Genomic DNA, 22,196 nt, shown 5'->3' on the forward strand with positions numbered 1-22,196 from the left:
TTAACTTTTATTTCCATAATTTAAAATTTTATCATTTAAGAGTTCATTAAAAAATAAACATTTAGCATTTGCTTAAAGCATTGAAATAATTAAAATATTGTTGGATTTTATGTAAAAAGAAAATGTATAGTATATTTATTATAATAAAAGAATATTATGAAACTTAACAAATCGTCTATCCTATTAACAAACATTTCCATCCGAAAATAAAATCCCCCCTACTTTTAATAAAGGCTAATAATTTAAATGGTTTAAAAAGTCTTTACAGTAATCACATATCGCCAATCAGAGATTAAAAAAAAAAAAAGAAGGGGTGGGGAAAGTTAAACAACATTTTTCATTCACCATAAAAATGAAGATAGCTGTTAATTTCCTACACTGGGATCAACTAAAAGGGATGAATGAAGAATTGATTAAAAAGTAATGGAAATGTTTCAATATTTAAGTAGAAACAAAACAAAACAAAAAATTATAATTTGAAAACTTATATTAAATCCAAACCATGTTATTTATTTCCCAGAAGTTTCTATAAACAAAAGAGAGAAGTTTTTTCATATTATTAACATGCTGAGTTGTACTTAATATAAGGTTCCCTGTAGGCTGGCCTTTTTTTCTTCTTTCCCCCCCCCCCCCAACAAACAAAATTAAGCATACCTCAAGAATTATTGCATATTTCAGAAAAAAAAATGATACAAATATATAAAAAGGCCTGTTGGAATGAATTATTCAGAAATCAAAACTTTTTGCAGTGGAAAAATTTTGAGATACTAGTTAATTAACTTAGTTTGTCTACCTAAACAAACCTATCCCTTTTAAGCAACATTTATAATAATGATTTTGTGAAGATGCGATAATAAAAAAGTCACAGAGGTATTCCCTTTTTCTTTTTTTGTTGGCAACTGTGCATTCCAAGATTGCAAAAAAGAACTACAACTAATCAGATGCATTTTTAAGCAAAATTTCTGAAAAAGTTATGTCATCTACTTGAAACAAATTATAGGAATATTCTATTATTTTATAAATAATTTAATCTATTTAAAATTATGATTATTTATTTTCACCTTAATTAGCTTTTTATTAAAAAACAGTGGTTTAAAAAATAAAAAGTACAAAAATTATATAGTTTCTTGTATTATATGATCTTTAGAAATTTTAAAATAAACTAAAATGTCAGCAAAACCCAACACAAAAATGGTTTTAAGAAAACAGGTTCATTTTCAATTTAAATCCTTCACATTAGATATCATTCAAGTTAAAAATAAAAGCAATGCTTTCTATAAAAAAATTTTTATTCACAACATTTTATATACATCATTATTTACATAACAGTGAAAAATTAAAAATAAATCTGAGGATCACTTTGTTTCATCAGCCCATTTTTTGATGGCAGGGAGTAAATTCTTTCCAAGTTCTTCATCCTAGAAAAAAGTACAGATATATATTATAACAATAGAGATACTCACATCTATGAGTTTGAGACAAATTATGAGAAAAATTAATTAGTTTGAAGACATTAGCCACAATCTCTATTAATAATAAAGAACAATACTTCTTTATTGGAGCCCTATACATTATACAGTTTGACCTAGAATATCAAATTTGAAGGAAATATAATTTGAGCATGAGAATGTGAACCTGGGAGGGATTATTACAATTTTTTCATTGAATAATAATAATAATAAAAAAAAAAAAATCAAGATTTTGGTGTTTTTCTGCAATAATCAGCAAAAACAATAATACATTAAACAATAATTTTTGCATTAAAATTTAAAAAAAAAAAAAATTATCTCTACATGATACTAGCTCAGCAGTTGCACAATTTTTTTCTGAAAATTTTACAATTTTTTTTTTTTTTTTGTGTGTACTGTTTAACAATACATACTAACGTTGTAAAGGAGTTCAAGAAACAAGCGACACTAAAACTCGGCTTAATTTTCATCAGTGGGCTTGTCCATGACAAGTGCCATTAAGCAACAAAACAAGGAGTTCAAACCTTTTTCATTGTTCCACCAAATAATTAATTCATATGATTTTTCCTATTGTTGAAAGTTAAGGAAGAAAGATTCTGCTAATTAGCTATACAGTTAACATGAGGTATCAAAAAGTAAAATTTCATTACTGCAAAAAAGAATGTGCAATTCAAAGTAGAATATTCGGCAGACATGCTTTTAAAGGTACTATGATGTCATAGGACTCGATTTCATTAAGAAGGTTCATGGGCATAATGGACAGGAGAGATATAAAGGAATTAAAATAACATGAACTTTATTGTCTGTTACAATTTATCAAACACTGTCAATGTTATTGAAGAACCAGCTAATCACTAAATGTGGTTCATAATACACAAAGATAATATTCTTGTTTTTAGAAGATAGGCATTATCAAAAAACTAAAGAAATTAATTAACTATGAAATTAATATGAGGAATTAAAAAGTGAAATTGCATTACTGCATTGCACATTGTGTAATTTTAAATAAATTTCCTGCAATATCATGCTTTTAATGGCTCTATGATGCCATATGACTTGATTCCATTAGGAAGATTCATATGCACAATAAATAAAACAAATGTAACATGATTAAAATACACTGCTCTATATCTATCACAATCTGATGTTTAGATATAAAATTTATACAACAGTTCATAATTAAAAAAAAAGGTTAACAGATATTGAGAATAGAAGTCTTCACTTTCAAGTACAGAATTAATACAACAAAGTGTTAGCTGACTAATGTTTAAAGAGTACTATCACAAATTATACAAGCATATATTTCTCCTAAGACTTAGAACTTCCTCCTTTACATCCAATTTTTAAATTAAAACAGGGAAGTTCCTAAAGGAATCAAAGAGAACTATTTAAAATAAAGGTCCACTTAACATGGCTTTGATATATTAATATTGATTTTCAGTCCTTTCAACTACATGGTAGCTCATATGTTAAAAACCTTTAAAATAAAAAACAAAAACAAAATACAGTTTAAAATAAATACATACTGGTTTAAAGAAACAAAAACTATTTTACAAAAATAAACATTGCATCATGGCAATTTACAAAGAAAATTAATATAATAGAAATTTTTAACAACTATGAGGAAAACTTATTTTAAATATGATTTTTTATTTTTCAAATATGGGGGGGGGAAAGTTCTGATGATTTCAAGTTAAATGAACTATATTTAGGTTCCTATTTAACAGGGTTAACTATCAGAGAATCATGTTTAAATGAAATTAAAAATAAACCTTAAATATATGCTTTACCTGATATCCCCAGGACACGCAAATACTCTTTGTATCATCCTCTCCAACATCTACTTTGATAAGTACAGAAGCCACAGTAATAGAACAGTCAGGAGCCAACTGAACAACACGGTTTTCTAGCATACTGAAACAAAACAAAAAGTATTAACATTTTGTTTTTAATACAAATATTTTAAAATTCTAGATACTGCATTAATAAATTCCTTATGATAAAAATGCAAAGATAGTCTTTTTGATGTTCTTCAAAGCAGAGAAATATGCTCTTCTTTTCTTCTATATACAGCAAAGGCGCTGAGATACTCTCATTTTTAAATATTATATGTAAAAAAAATATCAGAGTAAAGAAAAGCTATAAAAAATAAATCTGCTACTGTAAAATATACCCAATATGGCTGCTGCAGTGACAGGATTGAAAACTGATTTTAAAAAACAATATTTTTCTTATAATCTGCTGTAAAGTCAACTGTTATGGTTTATAAGTACTTTAAGTATCAATGACAGAACATTATTAATACAGAAAATCAAAGTATTTAGTGAATTTATATTGCTTGTTTATACAATAAAATTTCTTATTACATGTTACTGTGGATCATTGCTTTTCATAATCAAAATAAATTAAATAAAATATGTGTATATAATTAATGATTAAAAAATAAAGATTAAAAGATCAATTTTTTTTAAATGTATAAACCAGAATTAGCTTCTTCTTAACATGAATATCAATAATTATGTTCAACATAAAAATAGTCCTTAATTTTGCTCAAATACATATTAATATTACAGATGACACAAAATGGAATTTATATGACATTGATATTCGACTGTTCTGTGATAAAATACAACACAGGGGGAAAAAAAAAAAAAAAAAAACTGATGTAAAGAATATGTACCCTTTTATTTTTGAAAAGATAACATCTGTCAGTCTAGAGGCAGGAGCTCCTGAAGGATCATCAATGAATATTGTAGAAGTAAAACGTATTTGATGAGGCACTAAACCCAATTCAGACATTGCATCATCTGGTTCCATTAAACGGATCTTCTGCTCAAAAAATAAAGAAAAAAAATTTTAAATGACAAAAATTGCATATTAAATGATGAAAAAATCTGATATAATCATTTTAAAAAATTCAATATAACAAAAAAAAAGTCAGAAATGAAAAACAATTTTTAAAAATAAATAAATAAACACAGCTTACATTGTTATTCATGACCAGCATCCCATGAAGAATATTCTTCCTTTTTGTCACACTACTTGTTCCTGTAAGAAAAGGATATTAATCTTGAAAAGTTTATATATTTTATCAATGCAGAGTAAATAATAACTCATACATTTAAAATTGAGCATAAACACAATTTTGATTAAACATATAAAGTATTTGTTTTGTAGTTAATCCAAATGGCAAATACAAATGTTAATTGTATTGCATTTATATTACAATTATTACATTAAATTAATAATTCATTGTGATATAATTAATTATAAACTGTATTACAAAGTATTAAATAAAATTCAATTACAATTAAATTAAATTGAAATACAAATTATTAATAAAAATTTTAAAAAAATGATGATCATAGAATATTAATAACAGCCATTATTTTCTCTCCATATTTATCAAGCTTATGCATTCAAAATATGAATTTACATATATTTACTTTAAACATCTTTATTATCGTTATTGACAATTGCTTTTCAGTAGCATTAGAATTTTGCAATTTTTATCTGTTTTACAATTTCCCTTTCAAGAAATAGGCCACACATGTAGTATTACTTTTCTTATAAAATGTGTCGACTAAATGTGAATGAGAGGAAGAATTGATATTTGCAAATTTAGATACAGTGATTTTACTTCATATATTTTGAAACAATACAATATTTCTAAGTAAACAAAGTAAACCATACATAATCCTGTTGAAAGATGGAACTGAATCCCCTAGTACTTTTTGAAACTAAAATGAAATGAAATTGTGTATCTTTATAAAAGATAAATTGAAACTTCTGTACCTCCTTCCTGGAAGAGTTGTTTCTTCACCAGACTAAGAGATGTATCCACAGGCACAGAGACAGGAGTGGTAAATGAGACTGTCTCTCCATTGGCAGGCATGAAGCATTCTTTGCCTATAAATAGTGAAAAAAAATATTGGGAGTAAATTCACTATGGTGCAAGAACTGTATAAATGATTTAAGTGCAGGCTTGCTTGTGCTTTGGTGCAATGAAACGCAACAAGAGCAAATGCATTGTGATGGATTTGAAAATTATATTGGTCACATTCAATACATCAGCACGAATTGATTCAACTGTATACAATTATATAACAGCTAAACAAAAATATAAATATTTTCATATCCATATGAAAACTCTTTAGGCAGAATGAAAACTATCTTTTAGTTATCAGATTAATCTGCTTTCAGAAATTTATATGACAACTCTAAAAGTTTGCATAAAATTCATTATGTAAAAAAACAGACTGATCATGAGAATTAAGAAAACTTTCAATCTCAGTCGAGAAAAGATAGAGAAAATCTTGATTTCATTCAAAATTTAAGAAATTCATTTCTCACTATATAAAAATATTATTAATATGAAAATAATTAATTGGATATTAAAGAACATTTTTAAAATTCAACATCTTATTAAGAAGTTTATCAATACTAAATTAGCACAAGAAATTAAAACCCATATATTATTCATTCATTTCATTAACTCAAATAAACATAACAAAAGAAATAGCACTATTCATGTTAAATTAAAATTCTAGACCACTGCCAATTTTTATAACTAAATATGATATACCAAGTTCTTGATTAATTTTTTTCTTGAGAAATTCCATTTTGGAGGCTTCACCATGCACCAACAGAACTTTAGAAGGTTCACAGTGTTGAATTAATTGCATGATTCCCTTAGCATCTGCATGGGCACTGAAGGACATGTACTGAACAGACATTTTCACTTCTACCTATAAAAGAACATTTTTTAGTATTAATTCAAAAATAGAAATAATATAGCAATACTTTAGGTAAAGGAAAAAATATTTTAATACATATTTTTATATTTATTAAGTGACCAGATGTGAATTAATTGGGACAAAGTCCAAATTTTTTGACTCAACATCATGGAATGAAAATATATATTGCATTTGTATTAGATTTTTAAAAAAGTTAATTTCATTGAACTTAAAAAAAAAATTAGTTTCTGAAAAATTCTTCCAAAATTTAACCTAGGTGAATAATGTAAATTTTATTTTACAATTCTTTTGAACAGTAAGTTCGGTATGGAGGATTATGATGACATTAGTAACAATAACATAACAGATGCCAAAACTAAATGTGACAGTATTGATTTATAATTTGCAGTCTCCCCTTTCCTCTCTAATGGCAAATTTAGGTATTTTGTGACCTATTCAATGCACATTTTGAGACTTTTCTTAAATTAAGTTTCCTATTTTCAAACTAACATTTTCCATTAAAATGTTAGTTATATATTATAGTAAATTATTTATTTCAGTAACTTATTTATTAATCTTAACTAGCAATTATGCAACATCTATATTTGTACAAAATTAAATTTAACTAGATCTTGATGTAAATATGTTTTGACTAACTATTGTCCTCTATCCCACAGCCCAAATATTCCAGACTGCAATCTATTACTACTCCCCCACTTTCAAGCATCTACAACATCTTGGGTTGAAATTCCAAAATTTTGGCCACTTTAAATATACAGGATTTACCTAATTGAAATAGGCTTCCATTTCAACAGTAAATAAAAATAATTATGTTTGTATAATAACAGTGAGATAGATGTTCTGGCCATCTTTCAGATTACACATTTGCTTTCCAAAATCAACACATGATAGATTTATGACTTTTGGTATTGAAAAGTATATTGTTCACAATTCTAATTTGAGTGCTTAATGAACTTATGTTTTCAGAAAGAATTAAAACATCAATTTTTGTGCTGGAATACAAATTTCTAAACTGACTTGAATATATTTTATCATAAATTGAAAAAAACTTGTCAAAACTCTCTAGTTTTGAAATTTTACTATTTTTTGCATTAGTAAATATTTAGTAAACGACTTCTTATTAAAAGTTTACACAATCATTATCTACAAATAAAAATCAAAAACAGAAAGATCAATCTTTTTTATTTTAAAATATACTTTTTTAGGTATTACATATGAAATAGGTACTAAAAATAATTTTTCTTATCTCCAACAAATTCCCTGTTAAGATTTAACTCCCTTTTATGATTCAATCAAGAATATTATGACAAAACCAATAATTTCACCATCAATCTTCAGTGCTCTTTAATAATAAGGTAACAATCATAACATTATATCTGCAGTTAATTTGGAATTAAAGTAGATATCATAAAAGTATATATTTTTTAAAAATGAAATCAACTTACAATCTGTCTATTTTCAAATTCAATTTTCTTTGCACCACTGATGACTTTGTGTCCAACAGTTCCTGCTACACAATATCCAGGCATAATCAACTGAAATAAATATGAAAAACACAATATACTACATGCAAAACAATATCCATTTTGAATTCAATAATTAATTATAATTAGATTAATAATCATAATTTTTTACAACAGTTTTTTTAATTTAAACTACAATGGAAAAATAAAAATTTTAAAACTAAATTAAAAAACATTTTATTTAAAAAAAATAGAAATCATAAATTTTGAAAAGAATAAATAAAATTTTAAAAAATAGGCAAGGAAAAAAAAAAAAAAAAAAAAAAACAATATTCACAAACCATGTTATTTTCATTAGGAGCCCATTTTCTAAAAATTTGGACTGAAAGTCCTGAATGCAACATTCCAGGAGTAGCGAAAACAACCATTGGACCAGGGTTGTCTACATAAGCACGATCAAATGGCTGGGAAAAGAAAAAAAGTTAAAATATAACAAAAATTGAATGCAATTGTTCTAATCTTGAATTATAAATATGCATTAATTTTATTTTTGATTTAATTAAAAATATTATATTACTGTAATTACTTTTTATTTTTGCTTTCATTCATCACAAACTTAAACTAAAAATTTGAAATAACAACAGAATGTGAATACCTTTATGTGTTTGAAGTCAAACATATTTCGATGAACAAAAGTCTGCTTTATTTTCTGATTGGTCCAAGTGATAAACATCTTGTAAAAAGTTGTTGCCTTTAAAGTAAAAATAAGCATACATTTCAATTTTAGATCTGTGCAAATTTTTATAATGAAGAATCATTTGAATTACATAATTTGCTACCTTTTCAGTGAGACCAACAGCAAAATAAATTGGAATTTTCAGATTCATCCTTTCCCAGTATGTCTCCAAAAGAATGCACATTTCTTGTGCTCGACCCAATGCAAAGACAGGAATTAACACCTGAAAAATGAATGTGCATGATAAGTCAGCTTAAATAAGGAACAAAATGTAAAGACAATGTCAGAAAAATTTTATGACAATTTCATCATGAAGATAAGCATGGAAATTTATTTATTTTCAATATAATGCAATACATATTGTCAAGCCAGAAGATGGTATTTTGAATGCAGAAAACAAATGGACAAAAATGTTGTCATTTTTTTTTTTTTAAATTTCCAAGCCTTCTTATACATCAGATACTATTTAAAAAGTAAACACAAATATTTCTAAGAAGAATTTGCTGTTAAAGTATAGGATATTTAGCTTTCAATTGATCCTTGATAGAATGGCTTGCATTTTAAAATAGGATAACATATAAAGGTCCATATTCAATGAAAAATGGCAAATTGTTAGACAAAGTAAAAACTAATACTGCAACATTTCTTGAAATGCCACCCATAAAATTTGTCTGATTATAAAATGGTTTGAGATTGAACAAACATTAAAATATATAATTTTCAATACCTTTATTATTCTGCATTTAATATAAAGAAACTGAATTTAAATATATCCCTCTAAAAATGCTTTAATATTGCATTTTGACAGCAAAGAAATAACGATAATAAAAAATATAATTTAAAAGTCAACAAGTATTAAATTAGACAAAACTTATCTCCTTTGTAGATTTTTGTGACAATCAACATTTATTATTTTGTTTTATAACTGCTTTTAAATATTATGCAACCATATAACTTTCATAACTTATAATATTAATGATGGTTTAAATAAAATTCTGCAGGCATTAATTTTTGGCACTTTAAATACGTGTCAAATCAAGCACTTTTATAAGAATCAATAATTCATTTTATAAAACTTTGGTCAGCTTGAGAATATTTGCAAAGAATATAAAAACTATATACGTAAAAAACTTTTTACTAATTTTTAAATCAAAAAGATCAAATCAAACAACTGTTGAAAACAAACCAAATTCAAATTTGAAAATTCTTGAAGTAAAATTGTTGACAAAAGTACATTAAGTCAGATAATACTTAAGGATGGTGCATATTATAAGACAATATATATATTTACATATATTTAAATGCAAGAACATATTTTTTTAAAGCTAAGAATTATGTTTTACCTTTCCTCCTTTCTCTACACAATCATGGACTTTTGTCAAGAAATCTCTTTCTCTACAACGTTTTGAGTCCCTGATGGTAGTGGCATAAGTGGACTCAGTTATCAACAAGTCAGGTCTGCATTTGTCAATCCATGCTGCTCCTAAATGACGATCTGGAGTAGTGTTGAAATCTCCCTAAAATGAATGAATAATAAAAAGAACACATTTGTAATAAAATAACTTTTTCTTTAGTGTAAAAGTAAAATGATCAAATAAAGTAACTTTATTTTTGGTCATCTTTTGGCAAACATTTTATTGTTAATCTGCACTGGAAAACTAAATTTTCAGAAATATTTCAATAATTATGATCAATTTTATTTTATTATTTATGATAAATTATATTATTGATATTTTTGATAAATTTCATAAGTGTTTTTTTAAAATAAATAAGATGTTTATAAAACAATTACACACAAATAGCAGAAAAATTGAATAGTTTTTTTCATTTATCTTTTATGTTAATATTTTAATTGACACTTGAATGGAAATAATAATATGTAAGCCTGTAAATTAATTCATCACTTAATGAGTTAAAATATTCTTCTGCTTTAATATTTCATTCCTTCTTAATATTTCATATTTAATATTTCAATAAAAAAATTCTTGAAGCATAGTATTTTTCACTAATATCTTCATATATGTATCATTCATTTAAAAAAATTAGAAAGCATTCATTTACAAAATAAAAATATTTCCTCAAAATAAGGTGAAACACATCAGGAGCAGATTTTAAATATCAATCAAAATCTATTAAAAGAAAACATTAATTGATAGGAGTTTATTATTCTCCATTTTTGTTAATCCTATTTAGTTTTGGTTTGAAAAACATAAGACGATTCAGCAATTTCTATAAATTATTTTGTTGTTTACTTCCTAAAGCAAATTATAATAGACTGAGACTATAATAGCTGACTTATAATAGACCTTTGAAATAAAAATTAAAAAAAATTAAGGGCAAATATAGCTTGAAGCAAAACACAACTCACTGTATAGACAACTGACTGAGATCCTACTTTAATCAGAAACATGGCAGCTCCTAACACATGACCAGCATAATAAGCTTTAATTTCTAATTCATCATCTACCTATTTGAAATATAAATGTACTTTAATAATAAATGAATTAATATGAGAAATGAAATTATTAACTAAAATTAACAAATAAAACAAAATGCACTTAATATGTTAACAAGCTATGAAAAATAGAATAATTTACCTGTACTGTCTCATGCAAACCAACTGTTGTCACTTTTTTCATACAGTCTTTTACCATAGTAGACGTGAAAAAATTTGTCTCACCTTTTTTATCAACTGTAATTCTCCTATAATCTTCCTAAAATAAAAGATAAGTAAATATGATTTAAAATAAACCAATATGATTTAAAATAAATTCTTAAAAATTAATACACAAAAGCATTTCACCAATTTAATGAAATAAATCAACAATTACTTAAAATCCCATTTGAACATGACAAGCATATTAAAATAAAGTGTTATAGAAAAAAAAATTAAATTATAATATTACATATTTTGTCATTGCTTTACATAAGGAAAATAAAATAATGAGATGCAGTATTATCAGCCCTAGCAAATAATCATATTCTAAACTACTGCAATACATTTAAATGCCAACAGCTATTTCTTTCAATAATTATGGTTATGCATTTAGTATGATGAATGTAAGGTATTGAAAAAAGTAAAACATTTAGAATTACATCATTTGTTATCTAAAATTAGTTTCAATGTTTTTGGTACAAATTCTTTGACTATTTTTATCGCTTCCTTAAGAGATGCAGATATACATTGATCATAGGTATGTTTTTCAAAATATTTGCCGCCAATACTAATCTGTTGTAAATATAGTTGTAGTGTATTTACAACAGATTACAAAAAAAAAAAAAAAAAAAAAGTAATGAAAAAAACTAATATTAATCCTACTGTATACCAGCTCATCGTTCTCATTTGTTCATACTATACAAATACACTTCATTTATAGTGAATGCATTATTTATAAATATTCAAACTGATGAACTTTATTTAGAGTCAACAAATTCACAAAAACTGTATTAAGAAAAACTTCTAATTTAAAATAATGTAAATTCAAATGCCGTTATAATATTTTTAAAATAAAGAAGAAAATCCCATTCAGGTAAATAAGAACAATACACTAAATTACATAACAACTGCTTAAATTAAAGTCATAATGTCATTAAAGCTACATTTTAAAGAATTGTAAAAAAAAAAAAAAAAAGTTATATTACAATATTGAAATTATTTTGGAAGACAAAGTAAATACAGGCAATTCAATAAAGCAGATTTATTTATTTAGAATGAAAAAAGAAAAAAAAAATATTTCTTACCAAAAGAATGGGACAAATGGCTTTGGTAGGCATTGTCATATAAATAGGACCATTATAGCCAACCATTTCTGTCATATATGGAAGGGCTCCACAATGATCCAAATGGAAATGACTATAAAGACCCACATTAGTATGGTATTTATGACATGAAACAAACAGTGCAGTATAATTTCTATGCTTAAAATTTACCTGATAATGACACAAGATAAATGCTGATTTAAATTTCCTTGCGCAATGAATGAAAAATCCGGAAATCTTCGCTGAAATAAATATAAAAAATAATAAATTACTTTTTATTTAAATAAATTTTTAAAGGATATTCATTTCAGAACAATTACAATTTTCCAAAATAATATACAAAGTGCTTCCAAAAATTACAAAATTTGAATAGCTATTACAAATAATAATAATAATAAAAATGCATCAAAGTTTCATGACCCTGACTAATAAAATATGATACATTTCACAGCTACAAAATTTTTTCACCAAAATAATTGTTCAGTCAATCATCATTATTATACTTAAAACTGATTATTGTCATTTGATAGTAGAACATCATGTGAATTTGTTGTCTAACTATTACAAGATTTCTCTTTTTGACCTATGATATTTATTTTAATTTATAATACAAATGCAATTTTATATGTATTGAAGTGATGTTTGAAAATAAAGAATTGTACTTCCAGTGGGTTGGAACAACTTCAGCATCATTAATGTAATGCAAAGGTAATTGATGCAATTTGGGAGGATAAATAATTAGAATAAAGGGGTAGCATAGAATCCTTTTCCCTTCTATACATATTACATTTCATTCAAATGGATTTATTTTTGATGGAGTATATGAAATACTATATTTACAGAACTAGTCTAACATTAATCCATATTTTGAAAAAAAATTAATGAAAGGAAACATGCCCAAATGCAAACTGATATGCTAAGCATTCTTTGTAAATTCCATTGGTTTGTTTGGAATGCCTGATTAAATAACATAACCAACTGAAATACAACTAAGAATACACAAAGCTGTACTTTCTAATTAAAATTTGAGATAAAAAATTTTGATGAACATAATTAATTATTCATGCAATAGTTATTTAAAAGTGTATACACATTTCTCAGGATACTCTGTTCAGGTTAAATCACCTACTGGTTAAAAATCATACTGATAGTAATACTCATATCTTTTTTTGCATTAACCTTATCTATAATCATTCTTGATATGAGTATAGTAAATTTTCAAATATTCATATTTGTTATCTAAATATTACAGGGAGGGGGGAAGAAATAAACTCCCAATAAAAAAAAATATTTCAATACCAAAAAACAAAAACACATCCCCAGACGTCAGTTATCAAAAGTAAAACAACACTTTTACTAATTCATAATTGCATGCGTAAATCCCTATCTAAATAATAATTAAAAAAAATCAAAAGCATCTTCATATGACTTGCATCTCTTTTCGGCAATTTTGTGGACAATCTGTAAACTTGTTTTATCAGTAGCCGCTAGATCAATAAATTCTGTTAATAACTAAGAGTTTATTGTATATTAATTTCATATAAATCTCACATCCTTACATTTCTTTTTGCATATCTGTTTTATTGCTGTTATTATGAATCTATTTTAAATTCTGTATATTGATATAATATAATTTGAGTTTTTTAGGGTATTCATAATTTTGAATATAATTTTTTATAAAATTATTGAGTGAAAATTGAAATAATTAGTTTTTATTCAGGCTATTGTTATTGTTATTTCTACAAATTCATTGAAACATAAATATAATAAATAATCACATAATAAAAAAAGTACTTTTCTTACATCATCATTAAAACCCATATGCATTCCACAATCAAGCATAACATTTTTTCCTCCTATAGTCAAGAGAATGCAACTTCTTCCAACATCTGAATAAAAAATACACAATATAAAATTGAAATTTAAGAAAATTCTCCTAATTCAAAATACACATGTGTTAATCTATATCTATATTTAAAATTAAAAAAAAAATAATCAAAGATTATATGATTGATTTTACCATTTTTCAGCTTATTACTAAAGTTATTTATTTTTATTTACATATATAAAAACTGTATAATTTCTCCTTACCATGATCAAGCAAATTTATCATAGCAACAAAATAGTTTAAAATTTTTCAGAAATGGAAATTAATATGTTTTATTCTGGTTCAGATAGGTGGAGGGATAGATATCTATTTCACTAACTGACAAAGATGTTAAACAATTAAAAAAATACAATTTATTTTTATTACACAAGTTAAAACACAAGGAATTATAATACAAGTCAAACCACATTTGGCAGTCAAGGAATTTTAACTGATGCTAAGAGTATTTATTTTATGAAAGCAAACAGTTTAATTTTCAGCCACTAGCTTTTATTTGTAAGATATGACAGCAGTGTTATTTAAGTTACTACATTAAATTAGCTTAACATATAGACATCAGATTAAAAAAAATCCTTTACTTATAAATAAAGTAAAATAATTTAATTAAAAAACAGTAATACTCTTGCAAATTTAGAATAACTTAAATATAATTAGAAACAAAAAGAATCAAAAATAAAATTAAAAAAAAATTATTTTGTTCAACAACAAAAGGTCTTTTATTTGCCAAGGAGAAAGAGAATAGAAATGGTGCAAAATTTATCACAATTGCAAATGGTATTGCTTCATTTTTGGAAAAGATATCTACAGTTTTATTCTTGCAATATTTAGATCGGTATTTTTTTTATATGGGAAGGAGAGAAACTAAGAAACTTAAAATTCCTTGCATTTTCTCAGGTTTTATAAAAATTTTCAAATTTCCCAGCATTTTCTTAGTTGATTTTCTAAATTCCTTGTTTTTCCAGTTTTCCAAATTATCCCAGTGGTATTATAAAAACTGTTATAAAGGCTCAAAGTTGATCTCATAAATGTAATATAAACATGTCAGGCATTTCATTTTCACTGAATCAAGGTGATACACTGGATTGACCTTAATAAATAAATAAATAAATAACATGATGTCATGTAATATTACGAAGTTCAATAATAAGCAGTTTAATTACATTCTCATGAAAGTTTTCCTTTCATACTATAAGTTTTAACAGTGATAATAAAAGCAAAAAATAAATAGATATAAATGAAATATAATTTGAATACTTTCATTCATTTTATGTAGTAATATAACCATAATATATTGCAGATATAATATAAAAAATAATTGATAAAAGTTAGAAATAATTTTTCATGGTTATTAAAGGTTTTACAATAGGCTATTAAAAATTCAAATAATTAATTTGGGATGAAATGAATTAATAAAAATGAAAATAACATTAGCATTTTAAAGAATAAAAAAAGAAAAAAAATAGCCTAACACCGTATTCTGAAAAAATAATATTTAAGATATTAATAAGATGATTATTGAATATGCATTACTAAATTAGTCAATCTATGGATTGAATATTTTAAAAAGAAATTTCTGCTAACAAAATAAGGGGAAAAGTAATAAAATATGATACAAATCACCAGCAACTTCATTCATATAATTGCACTGAAATATTCATTTACCTTGTCCAGCACCTGAAAAGAGAAAGATAAATTTGTTCAGACAAATTATGTGAAAATAAATTAGAAAAAAAAAAAAAAAATCATGAACAAGACATATTGCACCACCATTCCTGACTTTGAAATGAGGTCTTTTACTGTTAAAAAAATTAGGTCAAACTCTTTTATGCATAATGTTCTTTAAAAAGTCAATTCCTTAAAATACTTAAATACAAACAGAAAAAAAAAAAAAAAAAAAAGGGAGGAAATATCATAATTTTTATGTATTCTCTGCAGTGAAGTATAATCCACAGGTGCTACTTTTAGCCCTGATAAAAAAAAATTTCAACAAATAATTTGTACTACCATATAATCCATGGTGGAAGATTATTAGCAACGATGTTCATAACTTTTTTAAATGTAGAATTATACACAGGAATTTATGTAATTTAGTAATAACTGTCACAAAACACATTTCCTGCCCAATTAGATTTTGTAATTGATAAACCCTAATATATAGATTTCTTTTTCTAGTTTCATGATTGAAAAAAGTTAAATAATTAAAAATAAATTACATACAGAAATCCTCTTCCAGCAATGATATTTTAAAATAAAAATGTGAAATTTTATATATATTTAAATCCAAATGAATGAAGTAATTTATACATTTTCAAAACTAATATAAAAAAGGGACAATACAACCCCTCCCCCCCCAAAAAAACAAACATATATTTGTATTTAGAAAGGAATATTGTTTCATTTTTTCCATGTGTATTACAAATTAAGTTTTATAAGTTAGCTTGTTAAAAGTTATTCCAAAAATTCCGAGAAGAAACAGTGATCTAACTGTCATTAAAACATCAAAATAAATAAACACTAAAAATGTATTTAAATTATAAAAAAATGTATACACATAAAATGCAAATAAAGATTAAAAATAAAGTAAAGAAATGAAAACTTTTTTATTATTTTAATTTAAATAAATGCAATAACACTTTCTGAAAGAGTATTTTCTTTTAGAAACAGTATGTGACTAAACGCAAAGTGTAGTTTAAATGAGAAGAGATATTAATAATAAAAGAAAATCTTTATTAACAGTAATATAAATTTCATTTATGGTTGTATAAATTTGCACAATAAAACATTAAAAATATCTTAAGTTTGTAAGAAAAATATTCATGATATGCAGACATGAAAATAAATTTTTTAGTAAATATATACTTTAATGTTTTGTTAAGTCATTTTTTTTTTTATAATTTCACATTAACCATCATGCATTTTGTTTCCAGCTTATGGAAATAATTAAGAATTGTCACAGATTTAAAAACATCCATTGTCTTTTTTAAACGCCATCAACTGAAAAAAGAAAGTTCGTCGAGAGAATTTTAAATAGTTTTTATTAAGTATAATATAGTTTTTGTGAAACAATTTTACTGCCTAAATAGTTTCGTAACATATTTTTACTTATTGTAGCAATAGTTTTTGTGAAATAATTTTACAGCCTAAATCATTTTGTTTTTCATAACGTAACAATTTTTCATTTGCTTACCCAAAGGAGTAACTTTTATCTGCGACATTTTTAAAATTGTAATCGAAGTAAAATAAAATATTACTAATCTATTTTATAAAGTATGTGTTTTTTCAACGTTCATGAAAAATATAATCATTGTTATAAAACTAGGCTATTTAAGAATAAGAACAATCCAAACTCTATCACACAATATTAGATTATAAACAAAACAATAACAATGCCGGTGTACTAGAGCTGAGTTGAGTTGAATATCGTACATCCATTTCGAAATGCAAGAAAAAACGACAAAAGTGAAATTTTTTTCATTTTTCTACTAAATATATTGGCTTTATTATTATATTTTAATGACGTCTTTGATTTCTATCACTTCCATATTTTCTTCAATAAAAATTAAAGTCATTTGGAAATATTATACTATTAACTTTATGGAAATCAAGAGATTTTAAGAGAGTTATGTACAGATTAATTTTAAAAGCTTTTTTTCGGTTGATTATTTCTTTCTAAAATACTATTTCTGAAGGATTGAATTAATACTGTTATTCATTGCGTACTTTGATGATGGAATGATCCCTACGGTTGGAACAGAGAGAGCGATGGTGTGTTTATCCGCATCCTCTGAAAAATCCCTTGGATCTGGATGATCTTGCATATCATTTTAACGAAGCATTCTCGCATCTCTTGTTTTCAATGATGTGCTTCATCTGGTTTCTGTCTTTTGAGTGGTAATGCAACTGCATGGGGATGGTATTTTCATTACGCTACAATTATGACTATAATGGAAGAATATAAACCTGGTTTAATATAATATTCTTTCATTTTATTTGCTATTAAGCCTAAGAAAGTAAATTTACCAATTTTAAATGGCTCGTTTCCCATGTAATCGAATGGGATCCTATGCACATGTTTTCATTGGCAATAAAAGTAAAATATATGGAAAAACGGTGAGTTTTTAAAAGTGAGTGAAAAACTATATGCAATAGTTTATTTAAACGCTTTTATAATAATAAAATGAAATTCAGCCTACAAATTTTTCAGTGAAACATGTCAATATATAAAATAAAACTATCGAAAATTTCTTATGCATTATTTAATGAAAATCATTGGAATGTTGGAAAAAGTGTTGCTCACTGTTTCAATCTTGCTATATTATCACGAAATATGTATAAAATTATTTGTATGAACATTGAATTTAGTTTATTTCTTTAAAACTATGATGAATTTAGTTTTTAGTAGTGAAGTATGAGAATATATACGATATTTATATTTTTGGAACAAGGTGGATTTTAAATTTATTTATCATGAAATCATAATGATATGCAGGAAACTAACTGTTTTCTACTTTTAAATTGCTCAAATATATTTTGTAAACATTAAACAATTTCCTTGCTGCATCTGAAATTTTTGATTTAATTGGTCTGCTTAAGTTTGATTTTTAATTTTCTATATAAAAATTTGGCCTTGAAAATATAAATATTTTTAACTTTAATGGATGGTTATTAATTTTAAATTGTGCCATATTTAGCTGAGTTTCTAGTTCATAGAAAATATACTATAATGTCTAATTACCTATTTCTTCCGTATATAGAAGATATTCCCCATTATTATTAAGAAATTTCTTTTTAATATTTTGTATATTTTCCATAAGTTTTGTATTTTAGTGATAAATAGTTTATTTGCTTCAGTTTAATTTATCAAGCTGTACGTCTTAATTATCTATATTAATCCATTTATAACATCTTATAAAAAAATTATTACAAACTCAAAAGTCTGTTTCATCTAAAAAATTATTTTGTAGTTTCACTTATCCTTAGAAAAAAAAGGAACACCTTAATTATTTAAAGTTGTTTAATTTATCCCTGTGAAATATGTTGGTGAGCTGATGCATTTTATACATGATTTTTTAGAGATATTGCTGTGATGATTTTCATTTTATGTTCCTGTGATAAAAGTATTATGAATATTCTGTCAATAAAATTTTTGCTGTGAATAATTAAAAATTTATAAAAATAATCTCTAGTATCTCTCTTTTATTTTTATTATTGTATGAATTTATTTTATATGCATAGTACTTTTCTTGATTCCTGGCTATAGAATTGCAATAAGAATGATTTATACATGAATTTATATGGAAATTTTTCTGAATGCTGCAAACATTTAATGATAAGTTTTAATATTGACAGCATTGATAGAAAATTAATTTGTATATTGAAATGAATTATTTTTTTCTAAATGAATAAAAGAGTCCTTCTTTAAATCTGTTATTTTATATATTATTATACTACTTATTCCAAAAGCAATGCATCATTTATTGATAATTTTTATATAAAAAAATTTCCTTAATAACATCACATGATGCAGTTATTTGCTTATTATAGACTATAATGTGTAAGGTTTAAATTTCTATTAGTATTATTCACCTGCCTTGTTATATAATTTAAGATGATATTATTCTTAATGTTTATTTAATATTTATTCTTTATCTTAATCTTTTTAATCTTTTGAATAAGTTGCTTTAATGAAAGTACAGATTCTACATATTATCTTAAGGGAGCATAGTTATTTTGTATATTAGTCTACTGGAAAATGAATTTAACTTAAATAAACAAGTAAATAAAAAATAAAAAAAAGTTTTGAATGTCATTAAAAAGATTATTGCTTATATAAGTATTTTTAAAAAGAGTTACTCCTAATGATTTTATTATAAATATACAGTTTTAATAATTTAATTTATATAATGTTCATAAATAAATTTAAAAAGCAGAAAAACATTCATGTACTAAAATCTGAAGAACTTAATGTGGCAAAAGATTTAAGCTATATTTGTTTTAAGATATATATTTTGTCCACTGTTCTTTAAATAAATATATATATAATCTCCCATAGAAAATTTTTCATGAAATTATAGGTTATGTTTATTAAATATATTAATTTTTTAAAAAGCATGCACATATTTTTATATTCTTGCTTATGTGTACCTTGTTGTTTTGATAATGTAGCATATATATTTTCAGGTTATAGGTGTGATATCTGTGTTTCCTTATTAGTTTGCTTGAGGGGATGAATTTGAAATATAATTATGGATGTGAGATCAATTCCACGTCTCAATGACCAAGGTAATATTAATTTATTTTGTAAATATATTTCTTATTGTATTTAATAATTGCTTTCCAGTAAAATATCCAGAATTGTTTGGGTTTAAAATTACCTGGAATTTGATTGAATGAAGTTATTCATGAAATAAATGCAGCAATATTAAATATACCTGTATTAGTTAAATGAACCCACTTAAAATCAACAAATGAAAAGCCATTAAAATTCATTTATAATAATGCACCTAGTTTATGCAAAAAAATGTTCCTGTATTTTTATAGATTTCTTTTTATATGAGTGTGATATGCCATTAATTTATTTTCATTTTAAAAAAAATTGGAAAAAAAAATTAGATTAGACTTGAGAACATATTTGCAAATGTTCACTGATTTTGAATTTTTTTAAACATAAAGTACTACAACTTATTTATTCTCACAGGCATTTAATTCTAGGTGAAAAAGCAGCAATGTGTCCCACTTGTCAACTGGATTTTACAGTATATCACATTTTGGTCGAGTGCCCTGCTTTTAATTCTCATCGTATACATTTCTTCCATTCACTGTCTTTAACTTTAGCAGACTTGGTGGGTGAGAATTACCACCCAAATATTTTTAACTTTTTAAAAGCTATTCACCTCTATATTCACATATAGAAAAAAAATATGTTTAATTTTTAATACATTTCATCATTGTTCTTGCTTTCTCCTGTTTTTGTATTATTTTATTTTTTATGAACTGAAATTTCAAAACTTTTTATCTCTCCTTTGGCATTATCATATTTTATGCATTTTTATCTTGTGCTGCTTGATTTTACTTTATTTTAATCGTATGTTCTTATAACCCTACCATTTGCTTGGCACAGCATGGCCATATATGGTCCTTGCATCAATAAACACAATACAAACAAATAGCAACATATTTATTAGAGCCATCATAAGAACTTGTGGCAGAAACAAAGAAGTGCCAATTTAATGACAGGACAATATTGTGCCTCCATGTTTTGTCAATATGTTACGTGCATACATTTTTAACATATTATGAAAATTTGTGTAATTATGTGGGACCTTTTTGTGTTTCATGATGAAAATTACTATTCATCAGCAATTTGAATGTTCTGTAAGCTTTCCATTGACAATGCAAGAAAGTAGACTTTTTATTTTGATGGCAAAATGATGTACAAAAATAAAAATATGTTTATCTTTTTTCATTAATTTGTTGTTTTGCATAATGTTTGTTGTATTATGGATGGATAACAATTAAATATCTGTGTGTTTTAAGGATTATGAAAGGCTATTTTACTGGACAAGTAAAAATTTCTAAAATAAAGTATTTTCTTTATTATTTATCATTTCTTTAGTAGTAACTTCTTCTGGTTCATTTGTAGAAAGAATAATATTTTGTTGTTTTGCATAATTGTTAGAACAAAATATGACTTTTTTATTAACGACAATTGCCAAAATACGTGTAAGTGAACAAAGTACAACAAGTGAAAAATTAGATTTTATCATAAATGTCTGCATTTCATTTGGCTTATATTTCAACTGCTGCAGAGTTAATTGAGAATTGTCCATTTTTATTTCTAATTATATCACCAAAGTAGTATTGCAAATGAATTAAATTCTCTGTAGTGCTATTCATGTTATTCTGAATTTAGCATTCTCTTATTGCACTTGTAAACTTAAGTGTTGATAAACATGTCTTTTATATTTGCTTTATAAAATGTCATTATTTTAAATGGAGCAAGAAACATTTCTTTGATGGATGCTTTCAAGAAACTTTCAGTGACTGCTTTCAAAGATTTTATTGATATTGATATAAATTTATTTGTAAAATCCTTTATGACTATATTTGATGAGTTTTTCAAAA

At 24.8% G+C, this 22,196-nt stretch overlaps 2 protein-coding genes across 12 annotated transcripts in view; one reads left to right on the top strand and one right to left on the bottom strand.

Annotated features, from left to right (window-relative positions):
- Window positions 1-1,271: 1,271 nt before the first annotated feature.
- On the bottom strand, window positions 1,272-17,461 carry LOC129963146 (integrator complex subunit 11-like). Its single transcript, XM_056077249.1, has 18 exons — window positions 17,260-17,461; window positions 15,735-15,746; window positions 13,988-14,073; window positions 12,356-12,426; window positions 12,167-12,278; window positions 11,023-11,139; window positions 10,794-10,892; window positions 9,769-9,942; window positions 8,529-8,648; window positions 8,345-8,440; window positions 8,031-8,153; window positions 7,672-7,761; window positions 6,055-6,217; window positions 5,265-5,378; window positions 4,456-4,517; window positions 4,150-4,298; window positions 3,260-3,383; window positions 1,272-1,418 (listed from the first exon to the last, which is right to left on the bottom strand). Exons 1-18 carry the CDS (start codon window positions 17,285-17,287, stop codon window positions 1,356-1,358), a joined length of 1,803 nt encoding a protein of 600 aa, XP_055933224.1. The 5' UTR covers window positions 17,288-17,461; the 3' UTR covers window positions 1,272-1,355.
- A 346-nt stretch (window positions 17,462-17,807) lies between these two features.
- Window positions 17,808-22,196, top strand: part of LOC129962641 (disks large 1 tumor suppressor protein-like) — a 402,450-nt gene continuing 398,061 nt past the window's right edge. For 6 of the 11 annotated variants that reach the window (XM_056076505.1, XM_056076514.1, XM_056076510.1 and 3 more), the window contains exons 1-2: window positions 17,808-18,196; window positions 20,253-20,354. In XM_056076505.1, coding sequence (XP_055932480.1) covers window positions 20,318-20,354 — 37 coding nt within the window. In that variant the 5' untranslated portion in view covers window positions 17,808-18,196; window positions 20,253-20,317. The remainder of the gene's footprint in view (window positions 18,197-20,252; window positions 20,355-22,196) is intronic. The other 5 variants (XM_056076511.1, XM_056076509.1, XM_056076506.1 and 2 more) reach the window with 4 other exon arrangements.

The sequence above is a fragment of the Argiope bruennichi genome, chromosome 3, assembly GCF_947563725.1.
Source record: "Argiope bruennichi chromosome 3, qqArgBrue1.1, whole genome shotgun sequence".
Taxonomy (NCBI): Eukaryota; Metazoa; Arthropoda; class Arachnida; order Araneae; family Araneidae; genus Argiope; species Argiope bruennichi.

What these genes read in the sequence shown, in the direction of transcription:
- LOC129963146 (XM_056077249.1), bottom strand. Translation starts at nt 17,287, where the DNA reads ATGTCGCAGATAAAAGTTACTCCTTTGG. An exon ending in ATATGGGTTTTAATGATGAT is followed by an intron (nt 12,427 to 13,987) that starts GTAAGAAAAGTA and finishes TATTTATTTCAG; the next exon opens with CGAAGATTTCCGGATTTTTC. An exon ending in CTCAGTCAGTTGTCTATACA is followed by an intron (nt 9,943 to 10,793) that starts GTGAGTTGTGTT and finishes CATTCATTTTAG; the next exon opens with GGAGATTTCAACACTACTCC.